The sequence below is a fragment of the Stegodyphus dumicola genome, chromosome 9 (assembly GCF_044657685.1).
Source record: "Stegodyphus dumicola isolate Sdum_Otavi_A_Nest chromosome 9, ASM4465768v1".
NCBI classification, from domain to species: Eukaryota; Metazoa; Arthropoda; class Arachnida; order Araneae; family Eresidae; genus Stegodyphus; species Stegodyphus dumicola.
Window position 1 is genome coordinate 136,855,061 of NC_140776.1, and position 16,143 is coordinate 136,871,203.

Here is a 16,143-nt window from a genome sequence, read left to right on the forward strand (position 1 = left end):
AAAACGTGTCAAAAGCGAATGAAGTGCTTATTTTGAATTAGTCTTAAATCAAATTCTTTTAAAAGCATGACTAGGTGTACATAGATATTATCCAAGAAATTTCGCAGAATTCGAAGTATATGCCTGAGAGAATAAACTTTCTTGGAAGAGATGCGTCAGGTATTCCAAGGAAGTGCAGGTGTCAACGCCTGGGAAGACAAACCTGCTGAGAATACATATTTACTCATCACACTGTGCTGAAGAAGTTTACTATGTATATAAAAGTCTAGAGATTTACAAGCATGAATCTGTTTTTTACGGCATTCCTCTCATAAAACAGAATTATATTTGTTGGATTATCTAGCCTACGATTCTTGAAGAAGAGCATAATCTTACATGAATCGTGATTTAAATTCCCGAAACGTCAACCAATGACTTAATCTCTGCATTGGCCAACCAGGACAAATGACTTCAGCTACTGGCTGAAGCATATGCTTATTTCCTTAAGTCTGAACTAGCTGGCTTCGTGAGGTTTTTGTGGTTTTTCCTATACATTATGTAATACGAGCCAGTTTCTTTTACATAGTGCTCAATGAAGGTATCTCGTCTGGGCCCTATCTGTCTAAGTCTGGACTAAACAGTAGATGTGCTTGAAGTGCTTAATTCTAAATTAACCGGACAACAAGTCCCTTTTACATTAATATGTACCCTAATATTTCAGTTAGTTTTTCTTTAATTAGTATACAGGGTGTCCGAAAAGACGAGATGGAAATAACGACGCATATATCTAAAATCAAAGTGTTTATTGCATAATGGTTTTATATAGCTGGAGAAAAGGAATCAAAAATTTTTGTTCGCCGGGAAAGACTGCGCGGAGTGGACCTTTAGATTCCTTTCGCTGTTCGCGTTATCCCATCGGCCGTGAAAGTTACCATCGAACCATGAAAGTTAAAGAAGATCCCGCCAAAGTTGCACAATCGTTCCTGCAGAATTCTGAAGGAACTAACAACTTTTCGTTTAATAAATAGTCAGTATTCGACCTGCTTCGTTTTTGCGCCTCTTGAAAAGGTTTTCGTCGATTACTGCTATTCTTTTAAAGCCGCCCAATTTTACCGAAAGTTCTGTTTAGAACGTTGCATGTGTATTAATTTCCCGCAAGCAATTGTTCCACTCTATTACTGTTTTGTCGGCCATGTTCAGCTGATTATACCATAGCCATTAATACGCACACTTTTTTTTTTTTTTTTAATTTTACAGTAGGCTCCCATAGACTTGAAAAAAACCCAATACTTCGGTGTTCTGTGCAAAACCGGTCTTAAATTTTAATATATAATTTTATATAATTTCCTGAATGCAAGTAAAAAATATACGTTATGTTTATCTATAATTCACGCTAAACTACATTTTCACGGTCGACGGAATAATACATAAATACTCTTCCTTTTAACAGCAACTTTTGATCTCTTTAGATTTCTTTCTGTGATATTCGCCGGACTTAACTCCTTTGGGGATGGATTATAAGTGTACGGAACGCCTGCGGTCGATTTTTCAGACTTGGGGCTGCTCGAATTGCAGAGCGATGAAACTGCCAGTGGTGCTTTTGAATTTATGGAATGAAATATAGACTGAGCTACAAATGACGCTAAATTAGTAAACTGATTGGTTCAAAAATAAATTTATCCTCATAATTGAAGGGGTATAAAAGACAAGATATATTTTTAATATGGAGGGGGTAATAAGAAACAAATAGCAAGTTTTAGAGAAGTGCTTAAATTTTTTTTGAAATCTTCCTTCTAGTTATGTAAACCATAATGTAATAAACATACTGTTACGTGCGTACGGGTTCGTAATGAGTTGAATGCACCCAGAACTAATCATAACTTGATAAAATTTATTTTACAATCCCTTTTACAATTCTGGAACTTTTCACAAAAGTACTAGTGCAGCTTTTCTGAGTATGACAGAGCACAATAAGTAGTTGCCACTTTAAACTGTTAAGAAAGTTAAACACAAGACAATATAAAAAGCCTCAAATACGTAAGCTCGCACACTAATTTTCCAGTACTCTGAGCTTAACTCTGAACTAAATTAAACTATACTCCTAGCAAATGTATTAACCTTTAAAAATAAACTAAACTCACGCTGTCTCTGGTCTCGTATAGTTTTATCTCGTTCGCCGAGAAATTTCTAGTACCTTCGATTTATCGAAACTGCTGGAAAGGTTGCCAAGTTTGAACTTTTAGCAATTTCTCGACAAATTTGGCGTCAGAAACAATCGCCAAAATCCTCACCATCCTGACAGTGCCGAGAGCCATTTGCCTGAGTGTTATATAGACCCTGTAATCCTGTTTTTCTTGCAATGCTTCATACTCTTGAGGCCTGTTACATATACAAAAGATATTACAATTTGCATATAATTTCAATAAAATTATTTACGCATATAAAAAATTTCATAGCAATAATAATTTCGGATTTATTTATTTATTTATTTATTTATTTTTTTTTTTTTTTTTTTTTTTTTTTTTTTTTTTTTTTTCTTCGAAACCCTTATAATGTGTTCTGTAAAATTTTATATAGAGATCAAAATGGTAAATCTTTCTTTAATATCATATACTGTAATAGCTTATAAGTAAATATTACTGATTGAAAACCAATTGATTGAATTCTCCGTGTTATAGAAACGCTGTAAATTCCGAGGATGGTCCTCAACTGGAATCAAATGTAGAACTGACTTTAATTTTTATACATAAAATAAATGGCTTCGTTATAATGGATGTCACAATATTTACAATTTAATCCTCGATGCTTCGAAAATTTGTTTATAATCAAAAAACTGTATTTTAAAATTTTAATTAACAGTTATGTTGTGTAGCAAAATTCATACATCAGGCATATAAACCTTTTTTTTGTCTTTTGAGATTGGCATCCCACAAAGACTAGCGTGGGAAAATTAGAGTGAAACGTCTGATTTGCCCACGAGTATTTCATTTGTGATTCATGGTTTTCATGACCCAGTTTCCTAATATTGAAAAACTGATAAAACAAAATTGTAAAAAAAGATAAATTTGTAGAAATCATTTGATAAAAACTCCTTATCGAATTTTAAACTGGGGCAATAATAAGATCCTTTACATTGTTCCTTTATTGTTAAGGTAAAAAAAAAAAAAAAAAAGTATTTCTTTCTCAGCTGATTAAGTTGATATAAGATTAGATAAAGTTAACCTGACCAAGCAATGATTGATTCTCACAGTTTCTGTCAGAAAAATCAATCGAAAGGCGCTGATAGAGACTTGGCGGGAACAGTATAAAAGCGAAACTAAATCAATTCATCTTGATGCCTTTATTTAAAAAGAAAAAGAACAAACTATACCTGCTCGAAGGATACTTTTCGCATGATAACCCGTATACTGCATTCTTACAGCCATAAATTTTCTTTTCATCTTATAGTTTTTAGAATAATTACTCTAGTTTACTATACTTTAATACTGTAGTACTAATTTTAGTGCACGTATAATAGAAATAAAGAGTGTACGGTAAAAGTAATAAAACACTTGCTGTTAGTTTATTTTAAAGAATGTTATTACTTTATTTTAAACAATACAAAAATGCGAAATATACATTTGTCGCATTTAAATAGCTGATATTCTAGAAATATTATTTCTACAGCAAATCAAATGTTTTCAGATAAAGGAAAAAATGTTATGTTTTCTTTTGGGCTTGTAAATATATCCGTTCCTTATTTCTATTATGGTAAATAACTGTTTAACTCATCTGCATAATCCTTACATTGTGCGCTGATCTTCCCATCATAGTGAAAGATAAACATAATAGCATTCCTTTTTCTGTTTGATTAAAGGGAACATCAAATTGATTAGATGAAATGAACATATTTCATGTCTAGTGAAGAAATCTCTTAATGGATTTATTCTTTTAGAATCATTTAAAGTGTTAATGCGCAAGGAAAATATTCGGAATTTAGCTTATCTAAAAAATTCAGATGTTTTCATAAACGCAGCACATTAAATCTAAAAGATTTTACAGTTAATTTCCTAAGATTTATTCTTATTTATATAAGGCTGTATTTTGTCCCATAAACTCTAAACTTCTTAATTTTAAATCATTTATTGAACGGATAAACCAGGCAACATAACCCAAATAAAATTCCCATATTGGTATTCGGGGAAAAGGGAGGCAGAATGAAAAATTTGTGATATTTTGAACAGAGCAGAAACTTTTTTAGGGCCGCCGTTGCCTCATGTGAAAGGACAGGCAATATGCATCCATGTCTTTTCCGGGATTCGAACCCGGGCCTTCGGTACGGCAGTCTAAGTCACTAGCCACTTCCCTGTCTGGGCGGCACAAATGTCAGGTTATTGACGCTTTGGTCATTAAGCGAAAGAGGAGAGTGACAATCGTTGTAGCAGATTTAGCGTTACCCAGGGTGCACCACGAAGGGGCCTACAAATATCCATAGCTCTTCTGAGATTCGAGTCCGGACCCATCCGTAGAGCAGTCAGCTTCTGTAACCACTATATGGGCTGGGCGGCTTATTTAATCAAGGGAATGAAGTTTGAAGGTTTAATGCTATTAAGTTAAGACGTTTATAACTTGGGCGCAAGGAGAGGGCAAAAATCTCAGATATAAAATAAAAATGTTTGGCCGATTATAAGGTTGTAGCAATGGCCCTCTTTCAAGTTGTTCCTGAGTTCAAAGATACCGAAATGTGTGAATAAGGCACATATTTGTGGATGGTGAAAAACAACACTAATGAAGGCTAGAGGATATTTCCAGGGTAAAAAACGTTCTTAAGTTTTGCGACGTCTCAAAAAGACTCTAGCGTAAGCGAACGAACTGGATAATGAATATGAAGGAGACCACTGAGGAAATCTGGATTGTATAGGCAAAATGTTGGACAAATGCTTCTCAAGCTTTTCGACAGGCGAGCTAATATACCTTGTATTTCATTGAGACCCATTTCTATTACAACTACTTAACTATTTACGCCATTTATTAAAATTCATATATATTTTGGGATTATATACATATAATTCCTTTACTTCCCAATCTGGAATTATGAATTATTTATTATTCGTACCTTGGTTTCCCAAGACGTATGGCATTTAAATTGACTAAAATTTTTGTCTGGTTAATATGCAGGACAAAGAAAAGACGTTTTCGGAAAATTAGCACCTTCGCCGCGGCAACTAGTTCTAGGAATCATCATTAATTCATATTCTGAAAGTTATTTTAGATGAAAGAGATATAATAGCATACTCCAATGGATGTCATAAAGGGAAACGGAAGAGTCCAACGCACTTCTCTAACTACGTATTTAATCTGACCTAAAAATCAACAGCCAAGGGACATTTCTTACCTGCCATTAACGAAATGAAAGCAGTGTCACACAGCTGGTATTTTCACTCTTTTTGTAATCTAAAGTCTACTTAAAGTGCCAAGCACATTTTCAGAACGACTCCTGAGCACCCAGCTGCAAGTTGGTAGACTAAAGAAGATTTCGGAGAACTGTTAGCTAGCTGAAGCCTATTAGACTAGACGAAATTCACTTCAGATATTTCTGCTGCGTGATTAATATAAGCAATGAAAATGTTAGGTACTTATTGCATTTACAGTGCATCGAATTAGTAATTAAACCTTTTAATACATTACGGAAACATAATCGTACTGGCTAAGTAATAATTAAACCATTTACAATAAGATAAAACATGCGATGATTCCTGCAATGGCGCGCGTAATAGTGTACATTTGAAAGAACACGCCGTACTTCCACATGCTAGATATTACTGCAAATGATTGTTTTATTTTATCAGAATTTTGGACTGATAGTTTGTAACATGCATTCATTAACATAAAAAAAGAATCTTCATACTATTTGGACCAAGATGGGTGAAGGAGGAATTGACATGATTTAGGAGCGATTCTTATGAAGATGAAAATCGTAATCAGGCAGCCAACTGGACCTGACCGAGGCGACGACTCAACGGCCGCTTTGGAACAGGAGTTGAACCATATTCGTATAATCAAGTGAATTTTAGATGCGTGTTTCAAAAACGCTTGGGGAATCTAATTTTCAATTATGTTCTTACTGCCCACGTAGTTTTCAACGCTCTCTTACTGTCACCTGGAACGTAACGCTTCTAAATCTTCTAAGCGAAAGAGGTAACCTCATTGGGAAAATATGTTCTAAATGATATCTTCGGAATATATACAATAAGACATCATATCGAGACGATTCGGACTAAACAAATGATAATTTGTAAGGATACGGAAAGAATGTGAGAATAGCTGCGCTGTTTGAAACCGGTTGCTGTTTTCCATTATATGCAAAGTGTAAACTGACTAATCTATCGATTCATTTAACCAATTGGTACCGAGCTTAGGACTATACTATTCTGCTCTCAATCATGTACTTAATTTAGCCATTGATTTCATTTTTAAAGCATTCGATTCATTATTGAATCCTTATTCTGTTCAAACTCGAATCTCAGAGAAAGGTCTGAACTGCACTATAGAGACGTTTGTTATTTTCATTTTGTGAAATGAATATGTGAGCGAGTTCCCTTTAGAAATGTGTTCTCTTCGCATTAGAACTATTCTGAACAAAGCGTTAACTATCCTGATATTAGAGATGCGTTATTTTTCAACTTGAGTACTTGAGACCTACAGAAGTTTTCTAATCAGGGACACTGTCATATACACCTTGCTTATATCTGAACACTATAACTTCTACTGTTTTCTGCTTTGAAGAATCAAACATTTATATTAAAGTTAAAAGCTGAAGGAATATGAACTCAACAATTCAGAGCTGTATACGCTTTTTATTTGAATCTGGTGAAATTAATATAATTATTTTTAGTTACAGAATTATGATTAGATATAATTTTTAAATGTTAGAATCTCTTGCGAATAATGCTTATAAAATAATTAGCTTGTAATTTAGATCAATGAAGGGATGCCCCAAGAGGGTCAGAGTGGTTGAGACTGCTGAATGCTAGGGTCAGTTTGGGGTCAAACCCATGTGGGAATGCGCTACTTTAATGGCTGGATTTCCTCGTGTACAATGGAAATCTGAGTCTGTTTTCCTTGAAATTCCTCCACGACGGCATCCCTCCCTTTAGGCAGATAGTCCTCGAGTACTATTCTATATTCAAATAACCAGGTCTACAAAAAGTCCATTAGATAAGAACCTGCTTTGTTCGCATTATAAAATTTGTGCCTGAGTAAATAGGACAAGTAATCTGCCATTAGCTCGAGACCGACTAAAAGTGCTAGCTGTGTAATATTTGCACATTGTTAACGAGATACTTTATTTTAGAAAATCATTCTAAAGCAGATCGTCTTTTATTGATGAACGAACATAGAATGATTTTCTACATTTTAAATAAATGATGTAATTTTTTTTTTCTTATACGCAACGAGATCTCCGCCAGAATAAATGCTCATCACTGGCCGAGAGGATAATGCCGCCGAATACTGGTAGTTCGTTCCAGATTCAGTTGCTAGAGAAGTGCGTGGTTGCTTAATGTTCTTATAATATTGAATACAAGTTTCGCCTAGAAAGTTGTCCGTAAGTGCATCCTTATTTTACGTCCCTCACAAACTTACAACCAGTTAACCAGCCTCCATTAAAACAGATTGACTGGATGTTATTCATAATTAATGCATGTAAGAGATCCTTTAGCAGTTAAAACTTCAAAAGACAAAAGTTTCTTTTAGGCGTTTGAGAATGATTTTTAATTAACGTAAAATTTAATTAACTCTTTTGTACGAGTGTTCGTTTCAGAACCTTTTCTTTCAGCAGATTCAAGTAATTTATGACGTTAGATAAAATAAGTTACTGAATAAACATTTATGAAATAATCCTTCAGAAGTGAATTATGTAACAACAACAAAATGTAATCATTCTCTTCAGGTAGATAACAAAATAGCCACGGGAAACATTAATTTTTAAACTTAAATTTAATGCCATTATGAAAAAGAAACTTTTGTTATTTCTTAAGAAATTGCCTTCACAAAGCTAAGGGACCTATAACAGTTTAGAGCTTTATGTTATTAAAACGAAAGTGAGTGACATCTCAAAGAAATTGTGGGCGTATTTTATTTTGCGGTTGTCTGTCAAATTTCATTCTGTTTTTCTTGCGATATAGTCTGCTATTAGAGAAAGTGCTTAGGCTTTTGCTGCAGAAATGTTTATTCAGGTAAATATTTTTTATTTTCTATCTTTTCGCCTTTAAAGCTTGGTCATTTTTGTGTATTTAATGGGTTTATCTCTAGTCTGTTCTTGTTTGTGGTGTTGAAAAGGGATTCACCGTGAAAAAGATGTGCTTTCATTTGTTTGAATTGCTAACTAAGTGCATAAATTTTAACAAACATATGTTCGAAAATAAAACCCAAACAATATTTCTTTTTAACTCCAGCTTTGATACTGGAAATATTTATAGCAGTGTATATATTAATATATACGAGCTCGGAGCTAGACATTCTGTTGCGACCGGGGCCATCTCTGCAGGTTCATAAATCCTGCTGCCCGTACATCGCAATTTCTGAAACTTGAATTCTTCCTTCAAGTTCTAAAATTTTCCCCAACTGTAACTTTTGCTGCTCGATCTTCCTTCAGATTCTGAAAATACTGCCGCCCTGTTGGGGACACACCGGTGAAAACGGCTCTGTATCTTTGCAAAGCATTTTTACCACTCAGATGGAAACTACATATTTTCTCTTATTTTACTATATCATAAAAATAAATATAGAAATCTTATGAGTACCTAGCCATGCAATTAAGAAACTAATGACAATAATTATTTGGCACTGAAGCTCCTCCGTAAATTAATTATTATGGATCATTTTATTAAAGCAATTTCTAGTAGAAGTTTTTAATTTGGCTTTTTTTTTTTTTTTTTTTTTTTTTTTTTTTTTTTTTTGTGCTTGTTGAAAAACACGTGAATGTTACCTGCTGAAGAAAGGGAACTTCTGTGGAAGACCTCCCAAGGAAAACTGATCCGTGTTTAAATTGTATTAGTCGAAATGACACTGCCGCTCCCATACAGTCTGTTATATATATGTTAAAATATGCTCCTCAAGGTCCTTTTAACCTCCCTCATTTTGCATATTCGTCATCAATGCACAGCACTCGTTTTCTCCACCTCATTTGAGACTACGATTCTTTATTCGCATGCTTTTCACAAAGCGAAACACGCTAATCGAAATTAAGTGGGAAGAAAACAATTAGAGGATTTGACCATCTGCCGCAGCTGTCGTTACTATTTTTATAAAACAAACTTGGCGAAAATACGTTAAAATTTCTTATCTAAACGGATTATAGTCTACAATCGAACTTTCGGTGAACTGTTACTGTTTAAGGATGTCTTACCTAGTTACCACTGGTGATTTAAAAAAAAAAAAAAGGTTTGGATGTCTTTCTAAGTAGAACAGATGTATACCAAATTTAGTTCATAATAATTGGTAAGTTTCATTAATTATTTAACAATTGTGATTTCATTTCAAGGAATCAATGGGTATTTTTATACCAAGAATAAAACTGCTTTATAAAAAATAATGTCAAATAAAGGTCGAATTTTGGAACATTTGAAAGTATATATTTTATGTACTAAAATTCATCAAAAGTAATCTGTGAGAGTCCTATAGATTCGTGTTCAAGACAAATTAGGGGATCTGACTTCTATTGTAATTTTCTGTATTTTGAGATTAGTAAATTTTGAGTTTCCCATTTTTTTTTTTTTTTTTTTTTTTTTTTTTTTTTTTTTTTTTCAGTCTCTGTCCCCATCACTTTTTGCAGTATCCAGAATCTGGTGCATTTCTTTATTTGCCAAGGAAATCTGCTATTCCTCAATGAATTTTCTATTAATATGTAGTCAAGTTGTAGCCAGCCGGTTTGGCGAAAGTTCCTGGATGTGAAAGTTCCCGAATAAAACTCGGAAAAAATTGCGTAAAGCATATAATTGTCAATTAATTTACATTATTTTTCTTTTTAACTTCAGGTCATGGGAAATGAGACACACAAAGTTTCAAAAAATTTTAAACTCGTAGAAATATAATGAATCCTGCAAGAGCTCTTTTAGGGAAAAAATTTTTAATCAATCCTCCGTTCATGGTTTTTCTTAGAATTTCGAGACATTTGTATGTAATACTGGGTTACCAATACTGGGTTATATTAACGGAATAAAATAATTCATTACTACGTCTGTAAAAATGAGTAAAGAGTTGTGATGAGAGATGAAAGGGAAATCTGACAATGTGCCATCTAAATCTCAGCTCTTGCGCATCCTTCGTCTTGTCGCATTTGGCGTCTTGGCGACACGTAAGATGGTCGGCAACCCTCTAGATTCCGGAGCCGCAAGTTTTCCTCCAGGGTTGTTGACCCTTTCTTCTGATGTACCTGCCTGACTTATCCAACATTCCTCCAGCGGCAACACACCTGACTTTTTAGGAAGACTATTTCTCTCCCCCCTTCATCTCCTCCCATCATACTACCCCTTCATAATGAATCTTCAATATATACCGCTCACTTTTCTCGGAATTATTAAACCATGTTTATAAACCACACACATCGTGTAAAGAGTACGTGATGGTTTAAAAGTTCGGACTTTTTTTTTAACGCTTCCAACCCCTTTATATATATATACATATATCTTTATTTTCCTGTTTGGTGATGTCAATGACTGTTGATGTATTTTTCCAACTTTTTGATATATATAACAGTTTGTAATCTAAAATTTAATTAAATTATTTAAAAGGGGGAAAAATATTGTTGAAGCTTTATGACAGGTGCTATATTTCCGTTTTAAGAAAAGCACGAGAGAAGAATAATAAACACAAATGTAGACGTCAAATTACGAAAAACATTAAAAGAAGCTAAACCACTCTCTGTGAATTGTCTAATTATGAAGTGATAATTGGCTTTCGATGTAATTTAAAGAGATATCCCCCCTTCCCATTGTTACTGCATCTAATTTATCGCGGGTTTTACAATAGTGTGTCAGTTGTGACGCCACCTACGTTTCCTTTTGAAACTTCCTTGTAACCGCACTCATGGTCTTGTTTTTTCGCAGATTTGGCATGCAACTGCCTTTGAGAACATTAGGTCCGGTTTAGTTTAATTAATTTCTCTAGCGCCTTAACTGAAGCTTCTGTTGCGGTCACAGTTGACATGCCATTTTATTCAATACTATGTTATTATATCTTCGTATCATTAAGTATTCCTTTGATTTAAATAACATATGCAGAAAAGTTTAATTTATATTAAGAGAACGTTTTATTCAACTTTATTTTTTTATAATCATTTAATTTAAACATCTTTTAATCATTGGAAATTTATTCAATCATTGGTTTGCTTTTGTAAATAAACAAGTAAAAACGGGCGGCACACCAAAATTTTACTTTTAATCGCATCGCTATAGTCCGTCTGAACTAGCCGTGCAGCTCCAGCCCAGTTTTGATGGCAAGTATACCGGAGGACGGATAAAGGTCTATTATCCGTCTTCCCCTAGCATCAAACCACTGGAAAGTGCTTTCGGTTAACCAGTATTTTGTTTTATTTCAAATGGTCAGCACTAGCTATTATAGGCTTTGCCCACTACTAAGGTCGTAAGCGGTGGTTATTTTATTATGGAGGAATTTCGAATATGTGATTGTTGCAAGAATTGGGATATTTGACTTATTTTAAAAGCAATTACTTCCAACTTTTTACAGCTGATTACATAATATAATATAGATGCTTTAGAAACTAGTAACCAGAAAGTTTGTGTTGCCACAATATTTTTTTAATTTAATCCGCTTTTTGACAAAATGTTTCGTCATGTTTCTACATTGCGCGCACGATATTTTAAAAATGGCTAATGGTACATTCTTGAAATTTGATGGAATTCTTTATATGGGCTCTATTTTCTAACTGAACCAAAAATCTGGTGAATATTTTAATATTAAAAAACTTTATGCACGAAAACATTACAGATTTTTTAATAAAATACATTTTATAAACTCTAACTCCAAATAAAATAAAAATTTAAATGAAATTCTTAGAATTTTTGGTTCACAGTAGTTTCTAAATGCTTTAAAAACTACATATTAAATATGGAATTGAATTATGCAACAGAATGTTTTAAACTGTGCGCGCAAGGTGGAAACATGACCAAAACTTTTGTCAGAAAGCGGATTAAATTATAAAAATATTTGTGGCAACACAAATTTTCTGATTACCATTTCAGAAAGCAGATATAGTATATAGTCAGCTGTAAAAAGTTGGAAGTAATTGCTTTTAAAATCAATAAGTTATTCCAATTCTTGCTACAAACACATATTCGAAGATCTTGTGGGTTTTAAGGTGTAAGATTTTCCTTAATAGGTGGGTTACCGTTGCCTCTTATGAAGGAGCGGACAATTTATATCCTTTTATTATATACCTACTCTTGAATTCGAATCGGGACCCTTCGGTACGGCAATCAAAGTCACTAACCACTTTGCCGTCTGGGCAGCCCATCAGTATTTTAGATAGTTCCTTGTGACACAGTCCCTTTCAAACATCCATGCCTTTTCCGGGATCCTTTTGCGCGGCAGCAGAGCGGCTATAAGAACAACTCTGTTCGTAAATCTTTGTTAGTAATTGTTAGAGTTTTTAGGTTTGTCGAAGCATGAAACGGAGAAAATATGCCATCCTGTAGTTGGGATTCGAACTCCATGTCTCTCATTTGTTAGCCGGACAGGTTTGTAGTTCGTAACACTAAGACACATAATAAGGAGAGAAAATACCCTAAAAAAGATTTATAATTCGTTATTTCAGTTATATTCCAAGGAGATAAAAACTACAAGAAAATATTAATATGTGCATGTATCACCATATATAATACAGAGTCGTCTTAGACTTATGATCGACAACGCAATGAGTCGACGCCTATACGTCGTCGACACGATATAAAATCAATTAAGCCACAAAATTGGCATTTCCGTAGTATACACAGGGTTTATAAGTAACAACAGTGCATAACAGAAAAGTGTAATAATTCTATTAAATTACAATTTTTATGGAGAATTTTGTAGGATCTACAAAGACATAGAACCGACGTCAGCATAGAATTGAAACCAGTTTCTTGAGCTTCCCATGTTGATCCTCTGCCGACAAAGAAGCTGTCAGTCGTATGCTCGCTTCCAAAATTTCTTCCTAATTTAATCTTTATGGGCTTTGTCATCATCATCATTTAAGCATCCATCTACCTTTTTCTTTTCCAGTATGTTTAGCAACGAAAGTAATTCTGATGGTTTGCATGGAACTCTGGTCTCATGTTTCTCAGGGAACTCATGGAAATTCACATGGATATGTTTGTCATATATTCTCAATGTTTCCATTTTCTAATATACTTTCGTTTCCTCCCCCTCTTTTAACCAAAATGGCACACCAGCGGCCGAGCGGTAACGTTGCTGAACACTGGTAGTTTGGTCCGAGGTTCGAATCCCGCGAACGGGCTGGTTGCATGGGTGTTTTCGTGATTTTCCCCATGTGTAACGTGTATACGAACCAGTTTCCCTTAGAAAGTCCTCCACGAAGGCATCCCTTCCCTTAGGCAGATAGCCCTCGAGGCTTTGCCGTAATTAAATAACCTAACCTAACTTTTAAACCGAAATATTACATAAAATACTTTTTAAATTATATTTAATTTTCTCGCGCATTTAGACAGCTCTTTTTACTCTGCAGCTTTCCGAGTAAATAATTGTCACTTCCGTACGATTCCCACCGAATAAGTAATAGCTGTTGAGTTGAAAGTTATGAGAGTTTTTATTTCTGAGTTGAAAAAGGTTACAGTGATCACTTATTTTGCTGTGTATGAGGCATATCGTTGAAGACAACTTCAGATTTTTCTGCCAGTGTAGCGAGGGGCGGCACCTGCACGCCCAAACACGGAATAGGGCGTGGGCCTTGTTATGGCTGTGATTCTGAAATTATTAGTTGAGGTCGGGCCTGAGGAAATTGTTGCTCATCGTAAGTCATTGAGCAGCCTCAAGCGCCGATGCGATGAAACAAAGCTAACTGTGCGGTCATCAAGTTAAAAGGAAACTGTTCCTGAATTGAAAGTGGAAATGTCTGAAGTTGACAGGACTTTACTAAAGTAGATGCTATCACTTGATGTTAATAGTTTGAGTTTAGAGCTTTTAAGAAGAATGGTGGTGGGTTTAAGAGGAATGGGTGGGTTCATTCCTATGTACTAGAAAATAATTTTATTTGCTTACAAAATTAATTCGTGGAAGAATTACTGTCTGATTTACTTGAATGTATAATCTAAAAATTAAAACTAAATAACTACATGAAAAATTGGAGGGAGTGTAATTCTTTTTCACTAATCAGTTTGCAAAAGTCTGTCAAAAACAGTTATTTCCAGAAAATCGTCCGAAGAATATCAGATTTTCTTTTAAAGGCGTTTTATTACTAAAACTGCTAATACATGTCTAAGTTTAAAAAAAAATACTGTAATTAATATGTTCATGAATCTTCTATTGCGAAAACTCTGACAATTGCGAAACTATTCCATAATTTTTTTTCTGGCTTCTTTAGACGTACCACCAAAATTTGACCTTTACCCCATGGATGAACTCAAATAATATATTAGTACTACGCGAGATGGATAACGTGAAGGTAAGTAATTCTTCAAATAATATTCAAATTTAATTTAATCCATTATGGAGATCGAGAGACACGGTTTTAGTTCAACAGACTGATGGATCTCCTCTCAAGATGAACGGAGTCTTGATTAAGCCATGTGTTTCCGTACTGATGCAAATCTGAAAGGTAGCTGCAATTATAATTAGCATTTGTGGCCAGAAAGTAATCAAAGATAGTAAAATGCGTGCATGAAAGTAAAATGTATTTTCCTGTCTACTGCAATCCCTTTTGCTTAGTTACTGCAGCATTCTATAATAATTTAAGTTGATAATTATTTTAAAAGCCACGAAGTAAAAAATTAGTCGTGGTTGTTCACATTTACAAAGAGCATTAAATTGTTGTCATTGCCAGGAAACAGTCCTGACCTTAATCCTATCGAAAATTTGTGGCACCGTTTGAAAACTCTAGTCCGAATGAGGCGCCCATCAAATAAAAGGGAACTAATTGAGGCTATAATTGTTTCCTGGCATCATGTAATAACAAAAGAAGAGCTTAAATCTCTTGCCAGCTCAATGAAACGTCGATGTGAAGCTGTAATCAAAAATAAAGGGTACCCTACTAAGTACTGATAACTTACTGCAATCATCACTATCTAATGTATATCGATAACTATTATCATTTATCTTTTTTTTATTGCAAATTATTTAATTATTTGTATTGAATTTAGTAATAATTCTCTTTAAAATGATATATACAAGTTTGCATTTTGTGAAACGTAACGTTTTCTATAAGCATACAAAGTTCAAAAACAAAAATTTCCAAAAGTGTCCACAATTTTGGCCACCACTGTATGCTAAATAAATATATATTTTAAACTTTTTTTCAAACTTTTTTAAGAGATAATTACTTAAAGTGTTATTTATGTATTCGTTTTATTATTATTACTGAGGAATAGAAAAATCCAACGTGAGGACAAAAAGTTTAAAAATCTGAAATTTCATATATGCAACATACACTAAAGAAACCCATAAACGTTTCGGGATCGACATGTCAGTTCGTAAAAATCCCGTAGATCGTACACTGAAGCTTCGCAGAAACATCAATTCACTGTATAATTTTAGAGCGTTTAATAGAGCTTATCTAGTCCTATGTTCGAGTCTTGTCTAAATTTGTCAGAGAATTTTTTACAATTAAAATTTTTCAGCTCTTTTTAGTGGCTAAAAATTCAGCTGAGATTTATTTCTGTTACTGCATTACTTATTAAATGTTCTTCAGGGTTTCAGTATTGGAATGGAATGCATCAAATTTCTATAGTTAAATAAATCTTTAGTTGATGCACATATTTCTTCATCCAAAGCTCTAAAGCTACACGCTTATGAGAATAAAACTATATAATAAATTGAATTTAGTACCTAGTTTTTAATTCACTGGATATTAATTTTTCGTAACAGAATTTGTCTTACTACACTATTTTTTTCTAAATTTTGAGTTTGATAATAAATAGTGCATTCATTATTTTTTATTTTCCATTATGGTGG

General features: G+C 33.8%; 1 protein-coding gene across 5 annotated transcripts in view; it reads left to right on the plus strand.

Annotated features, from left to right (window-relative positions):
- Nucleotides 1-16,143, plus strand: part of LOC118186090 (transcription factor AP-2-epsilon-like) — a 295,229-nt gene that overhangs the window by 181,288 nt on the left and 97,798 nt on the right. For 3 of the 5 annotated variants that reach the window (XM_035356105.2, XM_035356101.2, XM_035356102.2), the window contains exon 3: nucleotides 14,558-14,638. The exons of the other annotated variants lie outside the window; for them this stretch is intronic. In XM_035356105.2, coding sequence (XP_035211996.1) covers nucleotides 14,558-14,638 — 81 coding nt within the window. The remainder of the gene's footprint in view (nucleotides 1-14,557; nucleotides 14,639-16,143) is intronic. 5 annotated transcript variants of the gene reach the window in all.